Here is an 18,339-nt window from a genome sequence, read left to right as displayed (position 1 = left end):
GAGGTTTATCTAACGTATATTGATGTCAGCTTCTCTATAAAAATGCTAAAGTAGGAAATACCAATGAGCTCTGGATTGGATATGAAAAGAGTAAAAGAAACATCATTATAGACAGCGGATGGTCTGAGAAGCACCACCCTTTTTGCAATTACTTCTCTCCTTTCTCCTTTACATCATCCCACATTGCATCTGTATCTTCAGACCTGTGGACAGCTCCTGAGCATCTCCGGCATGCTGATGTATCTCAGAAGGGTGATGTATATGGCTATGGGATCATTGCCCAAGAAATCATCCTACGCAGAGAAACGTTCTACACCAAACACTGCTGGGACAACAGAGGTAATTCCACAGATTTCTCCTCTATTTCATCCCTTCTGGGATGGTTGTAGCTGTAACTGGCCTATTCTCCTTATTTTATGAAAGGTACTGTCTCTGATAACTGTTTGAACAGCTGCTCCTTTCTCTGTGTGGTGAATGAAGAACCTTTTTGAAGGATCTCACTGTGGGGACAAGTGTCCCTATTTCTTCTGTAAATAAAGTTTGCATTGAGTTTTCTTGGCCTTTCTCTTCCCTTCTCACCTGGAGCACAGCATTACAGAAGTTAACATTATACAGTGCTGTCCAGACTTACTGTAACATTTAAAGGCCTCAAAGATTTTTCTATTTTGACTTGTAAACAACATGTAATATGCCATTTATTTTAGGCAGCATAAATCAGCATTGTCAACACAGAAAAACAAAAACTCAGCTGCATGACACAAGAACAGTTGGAATTTAAAAACTGGCAATTCAGACTTCATTCAAGCTGGTTATAATTAACTTTAGCAATTTAACTTCAGTCAGAAAAATCATCTTCTCCCGTAGTGCATCTATTAAACCCTGTATTGTGCATTTTGTGACATTGTTTTTGAGTAGCTTTTGTGGTTTTAAGCCCAGCTTGGAATTAAGTACCATGCAGCTGCTTGCTCAACCCCCACTCTCTACTGTCCTTCCCCTTGGTGGAATCAGGAGGAGAATCAAAGTAAAACTTATATGTTGAGATAAGAACAGTTAAATAACTGAAAATAAGGTAAAATACAATACTGATGATAAATTATAGTACTAATGATAATAAAAAGGGAAAAACAAGTGATGAACAATGAAATTGCTCAGTACCTGGTGACTGATACCAGACTCCCCTTCCTGAACACAGATAATCCTCCCTTCCAGGTAAATTCCCCCAGTTTATATGCCAGGTGTGATGTTCTTTGGTGTGGAATATCCCTTTGGTTAGTCTGGGTCACCTGTCCCATCTATGCTGTCTCCTAGTTTCTTTAGTGTAGCTCCTCACTGGACCTGAAACAAGTTTAAAAAAATGGTCCTTGATTTAGGATAAATACAGCTTAGCAAAATACCAAAAGATCAGTGTGTTACCATTCTTATTCCAAAATAAAAATACAACATGCTAACAGTTTCTGAGAAGAAATTAACTACCCTAGCTAAAACTGGCACAATATTCACCCTATCCAGCCCAATACCCAGAATCCAGGCATTATGATATCCTAAAACTGCCAGAGAAATGTGTGGGTTTGGGATTTTCCTAGTGACTAACAACAGTTACTAACAACAAATTTAGACATAGCCTTTACCTCTGAGTCATTCTTTTAGATCTGCCTCACATTTGTTAAAACATGCAGAGCAGCAGCTCGACAGACTAATAGCCCTTTTACTGAATCACATTTGAGAATAATTTCTGGGGCATGTTCATTACCCTACATTATAACAAATCTGTGTTCATATTTGGGGAAACTCAGTTTTTGACATTACCAACTCTATAATATAAATGTAGATCTAATGGAGATTAGAAATGGCTGTTCTCCTTAAACCAAACTTTTCAGTATTCCATGCTTAATTAAAGATAGAGAAAATAAAGCCTTTCTATTCCTATTTCTTGGGAAGTGGCTGGCACAATTCTTATGAATGCAAGAATTTTACAAATAGTGCCAACATGGAGAAAGTGTAATGCCCTACCTTGCACATTTTGACTTGTAAAGCAAATCCATAGCAAACTACATTCTTTTAATGGCTTGTTGAGCATTTGCAGTCTTTCTGTGTTGTGTTAATGGCATTAAGTTAGCCTCAGACATAGTGTTTCTTTGCTTTTCTGAGATGTGGTGGCATCCTCACTGCTCTGTCTTTGGCCCTGGCTGTCATAGCCAGAACCTGGCTCCTTGTTTTATCTTTGACCTGTATCTTAATGCTGTATTCTGTCCTTTTGGAAAGACTGTCTCTTTCAAGAGAGTAATCTTGTCTTGAAAGATTAACAGCAAGAGGGTAATCCATAGAATTTAAAGATTTTGTAGCACGTAAGCAAGGTACCTAACAGCACTTAAGTGATGTTGCTGGAGATGGTTATATATTAGCACATGAGGTAAGACTACAATAAATTTACTAGGTGTGAAATCTCTTTGTTAAGTCTAGGTCCACTGTAACTTAAAAAAATAATATGCTGTGTAAATTTCGGATGAAATTTTACATTTTCCATTCACTGAGAGGATTGTTTTCTCCACAAAACCTTTTTTTCATAAAAGCATTATTAGATGTCTGAGATACATATTGCTGGTCTAATGGCTTCTGGTATTGTTCTTGACTTTTGGTTATGAAAGTTGAGTAAAATGTGTTCATCAGTTCATCAAATTTCATGTAACAGAAAGGAATTAGTTTTATTATGTATTGCTGAAGTGCCTCCTCATTTAAATGTCTGGTTAATTCATTAGCCAAGATGAGCAAGACAGTGAACCATGCTTATTCAAACACTTCTGCATTTTGCTTGTGGCATCATCTAACTTTGGAAGACAGTAGCTTAACCTTGAGGTGACAAATGTCCAAGATAAAAAGAGGGGAAAAAGTACCAAATTAGAGTTAGTGGTAGTGGACGAAGAAATGTCCGTATTGTATGTTAGATTCATTTGGTTTTTAAGTCACGAGAGAAACTATTTCAATGGCTAGGCTATCAGAAGTTTGCAAATTAGAAGACATGATATTGATATTTCAGGATAACTGATATAACTGCTTCTCCAGGCTTAAATGACAGCAGCAAAGACCATGTTCAGACTTTAAAAGACACATTTAAAAAACCCCATACCTAGGCTTCATCCACCAACTTAGAAAAATTAAAATCTTCTTTCAGTTACTCAGTGAGCCCATTTTCTGAACATGAAAATATGTATCAATCAACTTAATGTACAATAATACTGCTGCTAATGAGAGAGAAGAAGTCCCATGACAGGTACACAGAACCGGATTTCTAATGTATAGAAGTAAGTAGGTCATAGTCCTCTTCACTGACATCTCTGCAAGAAGCTGTTCCCCATCTGGTTACTCCACTCTTCTGCAGAAACACCTCATTCACTGCTCAAGACTGTGAAATTTTGCCACGTACCAACGCTCAATTAAGCTGCCTCCTTGTTCCACTACTTTCTGTCACTGACTAATTGCAGTATTGCTAATAGGTGCTGTTACTTCCTCGCTCAGGTGTGTGTCCAAGCATAGAAATCCAGCACATTCCTCCTGCATACATGAACCCTACACAGATTTTCTTGTTTCTTAGCCAACAGAAGACTTCACAGCAGTTTCTCCACTCAAGTTTCCTGCTCCTTCTCTAGTCTGTAATTTCTGTACCTAAAAGTTGGAGGCTGTTATATCATTTTGAGGTGATCATGCACACTGGGGATGTTTAGGCATCTGTAGCTGCCCTTGACCAGTGTAATTACAAATCTTCATTATATTCTTCCTTCAGTAAAATTATATCCCAAATATAATCAGATATTAATATAAATAATCTGTTCTGATTCACATATCCCTTTCAATTTCCCTTTAGAGATAAAAAATTACTTCTCTTTTTTAAACACCTCCCTTCCCTGTAATTCTTGAAGTCTGCAGGAGAAAGACAAAGGCAAATCTTTATCTCTCTCTTACTGTGCTTAAATTGAGTTGTGCAAATGCAGCCTGATTTTGATGTGTTCAGAGTCCAAAAACTTTCATAGAATGGGTTTAATGATGAGGAGAGCAAATGAGTTAACAAATGCAATGCTTTTAACCCATTTATATTAATAGTTTAGTTTTAAGGAAGTTAAGCATCTGCAGGATGATTTGAACTGTTTTAATGACCAGCATATGTCTCCACACTTTTGATCAAGTTGCAATGGTCTTTTTACATTGTTTTTTACTATAATTATACTTCATGCTGAGAGGCACACTAATAATTCCCAACATTCATTTGGGAAGATGCCATAACTGTGTCTACTGTGACCAGTAAATACTTATGTACAATTCTATTTGTTTTGCTTTTAGAGACCTTCAAGCCAACTTGTTTTGGCCTTGTGCCATATATTTAGAAAAGCTCCAAAGTTGAAATTCACATCAAAATGAGGGAACTGTTGTCAAGACTTCTGTTTGTACAGTATCTTGTAGCATCATAGACTGTTGTAGACAATAAATGTCCTTCTTATGCTTTTTTGTCTAAAACGTTGATCTTTTTCATGTACTAGAGAAACTCTACAGAGTGGAGAGAGGCAAAGGAGTAAAGCCTTTCCGACCAGACCTGACCTTGGAAATAGTGGGAGAAAAACAGATGGAAGTAAGCTAATAATTAATTAAGCTATTTTCTGGGTGAAGAGTGAAGTCCTGGCCAAACTAAAACCTATGATCATGGGAAGATGAAAGCTATGCATTTTATGCCAAATGCCCTAATTTGTGGAAAGAAATTGCATTCTATAGTTCTTAGTAGAAATTTGAAATACAAGTCACAGAAATTATTTCACTGCAAAGAAACAGACACTTGTGGTGCCACTCTTCTGACCTATTTTAGATATCCTTGAGATAGGATTAATTGCTCCTCAAGTATACCTTTCTTCACTGGTATAGCCCCCATGGATTCTTGCATGGGTGAAAATGTCTGTATTGTAGATATTCACATATTCAGCAATCATCCCCATTATTTTTGGCTGAATCACCAGTTTCAGAAAAATCCCAAACATGGGATATTGGAAATATAATTACCACAGCATTTACCACCATGTCAGTAACTGTGTCTGACATCAGTCTGCAAGACTGGATCCATTTACTTGCCTTTCATTTCTGTATTGCAAATTCAAGTTAAGATCATGTCACTAGTCATCACAGAGCTGAGATGCCTGCAATGAGTGTTCTAACCATCGGTTCAAGACAGTTAGTCACACAATTTAATATGTTGCTAGTCAAGAGTAACCAGAAATTCCCTAATGAACTAGTGCTGTTTGGCACTACTCTATATCCATTATGTCTATATCCATTACTCAGGTAGACTTTTCCTTAAATTTTTGTTTGAAGGTATATACACTAGTGAAAAGCTGCTGGGAGGAAGATCCAGAGAAAAGGCCTGACTTTAAGAAAATTGAGAGTACTCTGGCTAAAATATTCAGGTGAGTAGCAGGTGCTTTTTTTTAAGATGCTCCAAACTCCTCCTCTATTAGAAAGCGCATATTTTTAAGTATGTAAATTGATGTGATTATGATTCAGTCAGTGGAAAATTCTAGTGTCTTCACTTTGGTCCTCTTTTATTCTTTTGCAGAAAAGTAGGTGAGCATGTGCATATGTTACGTATACATACACCTGTGTGTATTTTCCTAGCTGAGCGAGGGTGAGATGATCACCATACTTCAGATTGGTACATTATGAAAGTAGCAAGCTGGATAATTAGGGATTTAAACCAATCAAGTTATTCCCTCCCTGTCTCTAGTCAAGAGTTGGATAGTGACTCATGTCATCTCAGTTCTAGTAAATGAATGCACATAGATGTTTGAATGATGATTTGAAAGTTTGGACGGTCCCAAATTAAGCTGACTAGAAATGCTGAGTTGTAATTCACAAGAAGTATTAATTACAGGGCTTTGATTGTAAAATGTTGTGGGAAAATAATAAGGGCCATAGCTGGATAAACCCTGTGGGGTTACACAGGCCTTTCACCTGGACAATGCTTCATTGTTCCTGAAGAATTTGGACTGAATTAATTATTCCAATGACCAAGCCCTGAGCTTTTAATCACTTCTCCTGGGACATTGCTCCCTAGTTTTTAAGGCTCTCCCAATCAACAAACCCCAACAGCACCATTTTGCACTTTACATGGGCAGAACAGCTGTACTATGCATAACCATGGATCAGCTGAATAACCTTTCTGCAGCTGAATATAAAGGTTCAGCTCCTAAGCCTCCATCCTGCAAAAGCAAAGAGGTTGCCTCTTGTCACATGCAATATGGGTGGGTCTAAGATGATGAATCCCTGATACAAAATTTGTTTAAAGTAGGAGTGATTTTGAAGTCCTGTTGGATACAATACTAATCTGACCCTTCCAGTCAGACTGGTCTCAATTACTTTCAGCCTGCTTTGGTGAGTGCAGGCTGCCCAGACAAACAGGGGTTTGAGTGGCTCATGTTACCACACTTCTTCTTCCAGGGGTTAGTAGGCTTGAGTCAGCAGGATTTTGTGAATAAAATTAGCCCTGGGGCTGTTAATTGTTCCACTGTATTCTTCAGTCTTCTAAACAGACAGCCCCAAATTGTCTTAATTCTTCTGCTGAAGTCCCCATCTAAACATTATGTGCCATTTTCTGCCTACTATTTTTAGCTTTCTCTCAGAATCTGAACTTCTCAGTTACTTTTAATAAATGAATACTCCTGGGTTACCTAAGGTAATCTGGAATTGACAATATTAGCAGGGTTAGGTGATTGAAGGGTGCTTTAAGAATTACCAGTTACAACTGACAAGTGTGGACTACAGATATTTAATTCATCTATGTAAAACCTCCAAGCAAGCAAAAGAATTACGCACTTGAGGCAATTTGCATTTTAACTACAGGAAAGTCAAACACTAGAGAAATTTTCTGCTGCTGCTTTTTAGCCTCCTTTTAGCTTCTCTCAACAATGTCTGTCTATCAGTCTTTCTTCTTGACTCCTGTGTAATTCTGTTATTTGCAGTAATTTCCATGGCCAGACCAATGAAAGCTACATGGATACCCTGATCCGGCGTTTACAGCTGTACTCACGGAACTTGGAACACCTGGTGGAGGAAAGGACAGAGCTGTACAAAGCAGAGAGAGACAGAGCAGATAGGCTTAATTTCATGTTACTTCCAAGGTAACTGGCCAAGAGGATTTTCGCTGGCATTTTATTTACATACACCCGATTTTTGCAGAGTAGGGGATGGGATTAATGTTTATATTCTATTTTCTTCCAATCTAATCTAATCCTCTGAGGAAAGAAAGAAGAAACAGCTGTCCCTGAGTTTTCCACCCTATGGTAGAGTTTCAATCCAAGGTGGTATTGGGATCCATTATCTTGCTCAACATTTCTTCATGCACAGGATCCCCCTTTCCAGCACAAGCCTCTCTTTCACTGCCTTCCAGGGATCACAGATCTACAGTAATCCCACATCACAGAGCTCTGCTCTGCTCCAGCACTTTACTGGTTAGAAGGAGTGTCTTCAGCTGAAGAGTGGAATCTAACTTCAGGCTGGGATTTAGCAATGCAAGAGATGGGCTGAGGTTGGCCTGGCCATACTGGGTTAGATGGATTCTTCAGAATATGCTATAGGAAAAGTATTATTGACATTCTAATATTGGCAATACCAGTAATTTTGGTATTGCACATATTTGGAATAGTAAAACTATCCTGGTATGTCATTACTAGTTTCAAGGGTATTTCAGTAGTCAGGTTATTGATTTTATGACTCACCACAAAAAAAAAAAAAAAAAGAAAAAAAAAAGGGGAAAAAAAAAAGAAAAATAAAGTGTGTGTTCAGTCCAGTTTTGGGGAAAATCAAGATTGATCTGGCTGTATAGACAGTGCAACAAGGAATTCATGTCACCTTCCACTCTCTGTTGTTCCTACCACTCTGTTACCATTTCATTGTAGATAGAACACAGCATTGTGCAAAACCTATAATTTTCTGGGTCTCTTTCAGTTCTTCTCTTTTAATATAACCACTAGGAACAGATAGTTCCCTGGATTTAGAATTGCAAGAAAAAGAAGGTCCCTCTTGAATAGACATTGACTATCATGGTATTGAATTTTTCTTCCATAAATTACCAGACTAAGATACCTCATCTGAAATCAGGATGAGTTGATGTAATTATTGTAATGAAATTACTTCTGTGCTGGGAAAACAGAAAAATATGTCTGTTCTTACTTATTGTAGGGGTAGAATGTAGGTCTACATGTCAAGAAGTTCAGAATTTCAGTTTTAAATTTGACTCAGTATCCCTGTTTCCAACTTTAACCAAGAAGCTCAGTTGCCTGTGTTGCAGTTTCCTCTTTAATTACCATTAGTAAGTGCTTTGAGGCCCCTGGCTTAAAGGCATTATGGCATCTAAAATGTGATTGCAATGGCAGTTTTTGGCAAACTATTTAATGTTTCCTACACAGAAAGCAATACTACGATTGGGTTGCATGAAAATATACCTTTAATAGTAAACCCTAGTCATCTGTATTCCTGCCTTCTCTATTTCCACAGGCCAGTAGTAAAGTCTTTGAAGGAGACTGGCCTGGTAGAGCCAGAGCTGTTTGAAGAAGTCACTATCTACTTCAGTGACATTGTTGGCTTCACCACGCTCTGCAAATACAGCACCCCTATGGAGGTGGTAGATATGCTCAACGATATCTACAAGAACTTTGACCACATTCTTGACCATCATGATGTTTACAAGGTGATTAGCTCTGTACTTCTGCTCATTTACAACCAGTGGACACACAAATCAAATTGCATGATGTAGTGGATTTGGGAATCTGCCTTCTAAGCAAAGCAAAAGAGAGAAAAATAGGTCAGAATTACTTCATTTAGATATGCTTTCACTGTGCCTACTTATACCAAATTTCCTACAGCAGGTGGTCAGACATTCATTAATTGGAATGCTGGGTATAAACACTCATATACCCAAATGATGTCAGCTACCTTAAACTAAAAAAATCCTGTTCTCAGGGGAAGAAATGTTTAGTCAGGAACAAGAGGATCTAATAAAATCTTTCTGCTTTTAACTAAAGATGTACTTTTCTATGTCTGGAAATAGTGAGTTCTGATTTTATTTCCATAGGTGGAGACCATTGGTGATGCTTACATGGTGGTGAGTGGTTTACCAAAGAGGAATGGCAACCGGCATGCAGTGGACATCTCCATGATGGCTCTGGACATCCTCAGCTTCATGGGATCTTTTGAACTGAGACATCTGCCAGGGCTGCCTGTTTGGATTCGCATTGGAATTCACTCTGGTACACAGTAATGCTAGATCAACACTGACAATTTCGTTGCCTGGTTTTGCACAGAATTAAGACCCGTGCAAGGTCTGGAAATACACCATGCACAATTGCCCTCCTCATGAAGAATCAGGTTGAAAAAAATGTTCAGAGGAAGAGTAACAGAAGTAAATAAGTCACTGTTCTGCTCCTGCTGCAGTGAAATAGCCCATACCCATTAATTGACAGCCTAAGTCAGTAGCTAGCATGAGCAACAGCACTGTTCCTGGTGTGATTAAACCAGTTGTATCAAATAAGTCTTCACAGATTATTTCTCTCTGACTGAAGCAGAGATCAGTCATGGCCAGCTACGCTTATCTAGGCAAAAAATGCAAGCCTCTATTTTTTGCTTTTGGAGGCAAAACTTTTTTTGAGTCTGTGTGGGACTTAATGTTTTAATTTATCTATAAAAACACTTTTTTGTCAAAGGGGAACTCCAGATAGTGCAACAACTTTGGGAAATTCCTCAACCACATCAACACCAGCCGCCAGGGGAGGAACACATCAGAGAAAGTGACAGAGGCACTGGGCAGCTTCTTGAGGCACTACTATTCACACTTGCATAATGAAGCTTACTCTATTTTTCTCTTGCTTCCAAACCTGACAGTTAATAAATGTACTTCTTTTTGTCTGCACAGGAATTCCACATAAATACAATTAACACTGTGCAGCTGTGTCCTTTTTTTATTATATTATTGGATTATGCAAGAATAACGGAGCGAGGCTTTGTTTGTAGTGGGAGACCACAAGATACTGTGGGAAGTGAGGTAGAAAGTATTGCCATTGGTGAGGAATGCAGAGTTCCCCCAGGCACTGCACTGCTTTGCAGCAATAAGACACCTGCCAAATAAATCAAGTTTCTTGATTCACCCTTTTACCTCTCTGCCTCCCATTTCCAGGTCCATGTGCAGCTGGTGTGGTTGGAATAAAAATGCCTCGTTACTGTTTGTTTGGAGATACAGTAAACACAGCTTCGCGGATGGAATCCACAGGCTTGCGTAAGGATTTAATTTTAGCTGTCAGTATAACAGGACCAAAAGCTGTCGGTTAGTTTGTGACTGAAGTGTCTGTTTTCAGCTGAGAACCATATATTATCAGCTTGCAGAAGTTTTAAAGAAGCTGTGTTTGTTTTGATTACCAATTATTTAATTATCCAAAGTGACAGTGGGCACTTCACTGGGCAATGAAGAGTTGTTTCCTGTTCATGCTTCAGTGCTGGTAACAGGGAGTTTTAGGCTGGTTCATTGCCCGAGTTCCTCTGGAAGATATGATACATATTTGTCTGGAATTTAATTTTATTCTATGAACCATAGATTTTAGTTTGACCTAGAATTGAAATACAGCTTTGTTGTGTAAATATACTGACTCTCTATTTTAAGTTGAAACAATTATGTCATCAACTTCACCATTAGGGAACTGTGGCAAGAGCCAGCTTTCCTCCTTCTGGCCAGTGTCTTCACATGAACATTCTCTATATAGGTCACTCACAATTATTCTTTTCCCTTTTGACATCTAACTACTACAGATACCATTGTCACCTGTATTTCAGATCAAGGGCTGTACCAGCTATTCCTGCCTGGATACACTCTGTAGTGCAGTCAGAGTTTTCACACAGCAGTGTAATTGCTTCTCATTTAATTTGGCTCTCAGATTTATGATGATAGCAATTGAAGGACCTTGTGTTATAGCACCAGTTTTCACATATGCTTAGTGTATGTGAGATGTTTCCAGGCTGAGATTTCATCGTCTCTTTATTTTTTTAGCTTTAAGGATTCATGTAAGTGGTTCCACAATTAACATCCTGAAAAGAACAGACTGCCAATTCCATTATGAAGAGAGAGGAGAAACGTACTTGAAGGTAACCCTTACTGTGTGCAAACATGAACACAGAGAAGAGGAATCATAAAAAGCATTGTATAACTGAGAGTAGCCCAGAACTTAATTAACAGCTGGGGAACAAGGATCACTGATCAAAACTGGTATCACAGTCTCTAGTGGTGTTAAGACAATGCAGGCAATGAAGAGCTCCCTAATTCATACATTAAAGCAATATAAAGATGTGGAGAATAAATGAAGCATATTATGTGGAACAGAAGATTGTAAAGTGAAGTCATCTGCTGAAAGGGAAGCTGAATCTAGTATTAATTTGTTAATGCTCCAATATCTACCAATCCATTAATTTCAATCTATTCTACTTGTCTGTCCTTGGGAGTTGATGGCAGGCAGCATAGCTCACTTCTCCCACGACTTGTGTTTCAGGTCATGGAACAAGGAAGTGAGTGTGCAGCTGCATCTTGCCCCATTCTTCTTGTTCTCACATCTAATTTCTAATCCTTTGCTGTCAGCATCAGTTACTGAAAATAAGCAAAGGCAAACATGGCAATGTGCAAGAGAGTATTATTTAAGTAAATTAACTACAGGAAAGTAATTCTAATCCCAAAACTGTGCTTTCTCTTCTTTGTCATATATATTTAGGGCAGAGGAACAGAAATTACCTACTGGTTGACGGGTACTGAGGACAAGAAATACAATCTCCCAACACCTCCTTCTGTGTAAGATGTTCTTTTTATGTGGAGAGGGAGGAGAAATTCCCATTCTTTGCACTTTAGCCTTTATTATTCCTCCTCAGCACTTGTGGATTTTTTTTATACCATTAAATTTCCCTTCAGTTGCTAGAGGCTTGATAGTGTATGTGCATATAAACATGTAAATATTCATTACATGGGACTGTGTGTGTGCTGAAAGTTGTCTATATAAATGTTTAGCAGGTTCTTTGCCTTGAAAAGGTTGTAAGACTTACCGGACAAGTTGCTGATGTGATAAGAGTAAGGGATGGACAGGAAAATGAAAAACATTAATATCACCACAAGTTTAGTCCTAGTGGCACCTGTGTGTCACACTACAGGAAGAGGATAACCACAACTGGGTGTGCAGCTCTGTTGTGCCTGTGAAATCTTGTGGAGGAATTTGTTAGAGGAATGAAACTTGCAGAATTTCAAGCACTATTCTGCTACAAGAGGTGGACAAAGTTACTTTAGTACTGCACAGGAATAAAGCCTTTAAAAATTAAACAAGAGCTTACTTTCTAACATTTAGAGAAGTTAACAGTAAAAAAAAAAATTGAGTTTGATGTTCTGGAACCAAGCCATCATTTTGCATTAGAACTGAATAAAATATAGCAACAGTGGTGAAGAACTATGCAAAATTAAAGTCATGATAACTTGTTGCATTTTTTAGTGTATATTTTGACATGAGTACCTCTTTATTTCTTGCAAACTCACTAAATGTGGAAGTTCCTCACTTTCTGCTCTAAACATCTGTGTACAGTCGCTCTTCACTAAGTGGGAATTTGTTGCCATCTGCTTTAAAATGACAGTGTTTCATTACAAATTGAAGCAATGATATTGCAAATTGGTGTTTGCCAGATACATGGGGATCCCTTGTCCTGAAACACATAAGTAAATGTTACAGCTTGCTTCTACTCTAAGTTTTGAGTCTTACAGTGTGTCCTTTGCACAAATAAAATTCTCTGTCCATTTATTCCCTAAGAGAAAAGAGGAGATTAAGTGAAATATGAGGGTTTTCTCAGGGCATTTGCAAAACAGAAATATAATCAAATTTTTAATCTGCTAAAGAATCTCATGAGCTTTGTTATTTTTAAAATGGAAAGTACAAGAGTTTGGGCTGAGCAGAAAATGCTGTCAAGATTATGTCCTGATACATCTCTTTTGTAAACTCAGAACTCCTTTTTTGAAATTAATATGATCTGTTGAGACTACCATAATTATTGAATTGGCAATCTTCTGGAATTCAACTATTGAAAGTACCTGTTGATCTGGATCACAGTGATGTTTTCGTTTTTGCTTCGTCATATACGATTGCCCTTTAAAAATTGTCATATGTGGGGTGCTCCAGCAAAAGTCAAATAAACTGAAGAAATTTCTGAAACAATGGCAACTCTATTACTGAAGGCCACCTGAAGTTGAATATTTAAAGTCCTGGTGCTAGTAATGGTGTTGAGAGCTACAAACTATTTTAGGATTGAATCTGTGTCTTCCTTTTTGTGCAAGTGATCATGACTTTTTCAGGTCAATAATGACACAGCTACAGACCTCTTGTGCAATGATACTGATCCATGCTATCTGGAAAACTCACATGAAAAGCCTGACTTCTGTTCCTAAATTCAGAACTGGAATTTGTCTTGCCCACACTTTTTATCAGTAGCGTGTGAATGTCATTAAGATAAACATGGGATAGAAATGTTTAAAAATCTCTAGGGACCTGAGGATCACCAAAAACATGTGAATCACTGAATTTTTTTCCCATCCTGTTGATTTTAGGGAGAATCAGCAGCGGTTACATGATGACTTAGCAGAGATGATAACCAATAGTCTTCAGAAAAGGGAAAATGAAGGATCCAAGGCACAGGAGCTTTCGCGGGTAGGTAGCCAGCGATCAGGTACCCTGGAATACCTGCAACTGGTCAGCACAGAGAATTTTACCACATATGTTTAAAACTGGATGTCTAGTATGACTCAAAAAGCTGCAACAGCTCTCTGGACAACTTCATGTGGAGGCTGGAGGCTTGTAGACACAATTAGAGGAAAGAGAAAATACCTTTTCCATCCTTTTTACCATCCAACCTGCATCAGTAAATCAAACCTCTCTTCACTGTAACATTGAAATTGTTGTATGACTTTGTTAGGACACATGCAGCATAAATTGAGGTAAATGAAAATGTTTGCACATGAGTCTGGAAAATAGTGGGGGGTTTTGTTTTAGTTAGGTTTTTTTAAACTCTGATATCCTGTTCAATAATCCACTTCTGAAAATATTCACAGCAAAACTTTAATTTGCCATGATCTTTAGATGTTGTATTTAATTTGTAATTTTTATTTGAAGAAAGATTTGGTGTAATATATTTGAAAACATAATTAAATATATCATATGTAAAAACTGGATATGTTGGTATTATTTTTTTCTTCTGCTGTTTTCCTGTGTTTCACAAGTTTCCTTGAATCAAGCTGACTTTGTTCAAGAGACAACACTTCTGTTATTTACACTGCGAGATTATTCCAGAAGTATGATTTGTAAAGTTTAGCTGAATCTCCTGGGTCTGAAAAATGAAACTGATTCATGCAAAACAAGACACTTTCATATCTTTTCACCACTTCTGCTTCTGCCCCCAAACCAGAAGTGAAACAGAAATTAAGGAAATAAAATTATCTGTATTTCTTAACCTCAGACCTTTTCAAAACTTTTGGATGCAGTTTTACAGTCAAGCAGGTTTTACTCAGATGACTCATTCTTCAACTGATACCATGGCAGTGGTATTAATAAACAGCTTTAAAAAGCAACAAAAACACAGGGGCTTCATGTGAAAGAAAATCAGCATTCACATGAAGAAATAACTTCTAGTGAGTGAAGAACATCTGCTTTTGCAAGGTCCTTTTGTCCATTGTTGGCATTCAAAGCAGAACTACTTTCACCGTTGTCAAATATTGGTCAGTATTCAAACAATAAAACTGCAAAATCATTATTTTATAGTTTTGAACAGCATTTTTGCTCAACTAAACAACATTGAAAGAAAGCAACCCAGTTGCCTCTGTTTTTTCTTTCTAAGAGAAGCTGGCTTAGTAAGAACAAACACACATTAAAAGAACAATGTAGATGTAAATAGATCTGAAGTGCAAAGATTACTGAAAAAAATCAATCATGAGATCCTGTAGGGCTTATACTCTTACCTAATAAATCTAAATTCCTACACTCAAGAATATGATACAAATAGCAGAAAATGTGTACCCAACAGCCACAGCTTTCACATGATATATAACTGATCTGAAACTCAAACTGGCATTAATACTATACCATCCTCTGTGTCCTAACGGAAACATTCATTGGGATGAGGATAAAAAAAACCCAAAAATCAAACCCTGATGTGCTAAAACTGGTACGTATTAAAAAGAGTATAAGTACAATAAAAATATAAAAGTCTGCTATTTCCTACCTCATGGTGCCAGTCCACAAGCTTTGTCTCTGCGTCTGTGTTCCTGGGTGTGACTGCTGCACTACTGGGCACTGCTGGGCTATTCTGGTTTCTGTGGCTGAAACACTCAGCAAGTGTAGCTGTAATGTAGTGACAAGTGCTGGACTTGTCAAGCCTGAAGATGACCACTATGATTACCTCAAGCAGATCGGTTCTGATCTTTGAAGTGATACAAGTGACCTAACTCCTCTTTTTAAAGAAGAGTTTTTTGGGTTCCTTGACACCCCTGAGATACAAATTATTTTAGAGCGCATGTCTGCTGACATTGATTGAGAAAATTACTTCAAAAGAAGTGCTTACTTTTCAGCAGTCCTTCTCTTTCCAGTGTTCTTCAGATAAAAAAAAAAAATATATAATTTTGTGAAGAGAAATGTTACCTTAGCAATAAGTTGATGGACCCATCCTCTGGTAGATTTCTTTTTCACATGGTTCTGTCCCTGCATGTATCTGTTACCCACACACCACAATAAAATCAACATTGACAATTTTTTTTTTTTTTTTTTTTTTTAGTCCTGGTTTCTGGTTTGAAAGTCTGTTTTTTCCTTCTCTCTATGTGAAAAGTAGCCCAGAACAAGGCGGTGATAGGTATGGAAGGATCCCTGAAGCCTAGTGACACAGTGCTCTTATCCAGGGCTTGGGGCCAAGGCTTGGTCTGAACTGGTTGGCATGTGATCTTGTTATATGAGGCTATTACAGGCACCGGTATCAAATTCAAACTGTCTTAACCAATTACTGAAACACAAAGTCCAAATAATGGCCCTTTTCGGATAATGGCAGAATACCTAACACTGGGTGAGACAAGAACGCAGTGCCTCACAACGGTCTGAATCACGGGTGCAAAGGAAAACCCCAAGGAAAGTTGTCTCTATCCGTAAACCTAGGAAACGTCCTATCCCTCATTTCTTTTGCTGGGACACAAAAAGCAGTTGCTGGTCCCAACAGGACTGAAAGCTGCCCTTCCTGTGATGCAAAACTCATATTTTGACAAGGCATCGCCCAACTCTTCTCGTGTCTTTTCGCAGGCCGTTCTTGGTAAACCTTCACCCCTTTAAGGTTAATCACGCTCGGGAAGTCCAGGGACGCCACAGGCACCTGCCTGCGGACCCGCCTTCACTACCTTGCGAGGCCAGACCTCGTCCAGGAGTGATTCCCACACACCAGCCAGTCCTTGGGGTCTCAAAAACCCGTACCGGGGTAGGAAAGCTGCCGCCGCTCCCGGGGCACATCCCGGCGGCCGGCGCGGGGAACAACCGTCCCCGGCAGGGCCCCCGCCAGCGCGGGGCGCCGCGGCCGGGGCGGGCGCCGGAGGAGGCGGGGGCAGCGGCGGGACCTGCCCTGAGCGAGGGAACTTTACTTAAGGTCCCGCCGCCTCCTGGCGCTCGGAGGAGTCGCGGGGCAGCGGCGGCATGGCCCGGGCGGGCGGCGGTGTGCGCCGCTGCTGCTGCTGGGCGCTCGTCCTCCTGTGGGCGGCGGCGGGCGGCCGCGCAGGTGAGGCGAGCGGGGGCGCGGGGGGTGGCCGGCCAAAGCTCCCTCGCCGAGGTGGGGGGGACGAAAGGAGGCAGCGGGGCTGCCCCGCCAGTGCCCCAGCCGCGGGGCTGCCAGGCGGTCGGGAGGGGTAGCCCGGCCCGGGCAGCGCGGCTCTGCCGGGGTGCCGCCGGGCTCCGCGGCTTCGCCCCGTGCTGCCTGGGACGCGGGTGCGAGGCCGCCGGGCCCCCGCTCCCCGCCGCGGGACCCCCGGGCTGGCTCCGGCCCCCTCAGGGGCTGCTCCGGGAGCGCCTCGCGCCCGGCGGCCGGGCCGGCGCGGCCGTGTGCCTCGTGCGAGTTCGGTGCCGGCGCTGGCTAAACATCCTCCCGCTCCCCCGAAGGGGCGCGGGGAATCAAACTGAGGATCCAACAAGTGGGAGATTGCCTTGAGCTCCCAGCCGAGCTGGTTTTCAATGTCATATGCAGGCACGGGAATCGTTCGGGATGAAGACTTCGTTGTGGTGCTGTGGCCCACGGCAGGCTGCAACTTGTGACTAACAGGAGTTTTAGTGCTGCCTTGTGGGGTGTAGGTCACAGTCTGTGCTTCAGAACTCATACTGAATCCCAAATGGTTTGAGTTGGAAGGGACCTTACAGATCATCTTGTTCCAACCACGCTGCCTAGGGCAAGGACACAGTATCTTGCTCTTGTGCTGCTTTCAATAAATTCTGAAGGTTTTAAGGGCTGGATTCGGTACTTGTCTTCCAGGATTTTCCCAGTTGGTGTATGAAGTGCCACAAGTCAAGGAGAAATTGTTGCTTCATGTGTGCAAAATATTATGAGCATGTCATTTTGTAGGCAGTCCTATCTCATCTTGCAGACATACTTCCAAAACTTTACCAGCATAAACTTCAGTTAGGAGGACAGAAGGAAGGGTCAGCTGTAAATTGTCTAGAGGAAATGAAAGGAAGTTTAGGGTATGAGGTAGTTTCACCTAATGCCCAACTGATTTCTAACATCATAATTTATTTGCTTGTAGAAAACTACAAAGGAGCAAATAGAAATACCTTTAGGCTATTTAATAGACTAAATGGCTTTCAACATTGTGAATAGTCTGGATTCTGTTGTTTGGGTTTTTTTTTTTAATAGGTTCATTGTTCTTTAGCACTTTTAATGCCTTGAAGATTATTCATCATACACTTTGGAAAATGTTTCTAGAGAATGTTCTTTAATGTGACTTAAACTGAGGTGCTCTGAGATTAGTGAAGCTACTTGTTGAATGTCTATTTTTGTTTTCTCTGGGTGACCTATACTAGGTACCTATAACTGTTTTGGCAAACTTGCCTCATTTGCTAAGCTTTACTAGTAAGTATCCTTGTGACCATGAAAACCATACAAGACTGAAACTCTTAATTAATAGGTCATATTTGAATATTGCTTTTCACTGGTGTAAGCACAAATCAGGGCTTCAAATTAGGCTTCAAATGACTGGCCTGTTGGAAGCAAATTGGAAAATTACTTAGGCTT

General features: G+C 39.9%; 2 protein-coding genes across 2 annotated transcripts in view; both read left to right on the top strand.

The window, feature by feature from the left end:
• The window catches only part of GUCY2C (guanylate cyclase 2C), a 55,594-nt gene extending 38,980 nt beyond the window's left edge, over positions 1-16,614 (top strand). Inside the window, exons 18-27 of the mRNA XM_077783136.2 lie at positions 202-339; positions 4,530-4,618; positions 5,350-5,441; positions 6,993-7,151; positions 8,527-8,719; positions 9,104-9,278; positions 10,202-10,300; positions 11,066-11,160; positions 11,778-11,854; positions 13,643-16,614. Coding sequence (XP_077639262.1) covers positions 202-339; positions 4,530-4,618; positions 5,350-5,441; positions 6,993-7,151; positions 8,527-8,719; positions 9,104-9,278; positions 10,202-10,300; positions 11,066-11,160; positions 11,778-11,854; positions 13,643-13,817 — 1,292 coding nt within the window. The 3' untranslated portion in view covers positions 13,818-16,614. The remainder of the gene's footprint in view (positions 1-201; positions 340-4,529; positions 4,619-5,349; positions 5,442-6,992; positions 7,152-8,526; positions 8,720-9,103; positions 9,279-10,201; positions 10,301-11,065; positions 11,161-11,777; positions 11,855-13,642) is intronic.
• Positions 16,615-16,729: 115 nt separating this feature from the next.
• Positions 16,730-18,339, top strand: part of PLBD1 (phospholipase B domain containing 1) — a 37,938-nt gene continuing 36,328 nt past the window's right edge. Inside the window, exon 1 of the mRNA XM_021552826.3 lies at positions 16,730-16,836. Coding sequence (XP_021408501.1) covers positions 16,755-16,836 — 82 coding nt within the window. The 5' untranslated portion in view covers positions 16,730-16,754. The remainder of the gene's footprint in view (positions 16,837-18,339) is intronic.

The sequence above is a fragment of the Lonchura striata genome, chromosome 1A (genome assembly GCF_050655825.1).
Source record: "Lonchura striata isolate lonStrDom1 chromosome 1A, ASM5065582v1, whole genome shotgun sequence".
Classification (NCBI taxonomy): domain Eukaryota; kingdom Metazoa; phylum Chordata; class Aves; order Passeriformes; family Estrildidae; genus Lonchura; species Lonchura striata.
The sequence above is the reverse complement of the archived record's forward strand: the minus strand, read 5'-3'. Positions and strand labels throughout refer to the sequence as shown.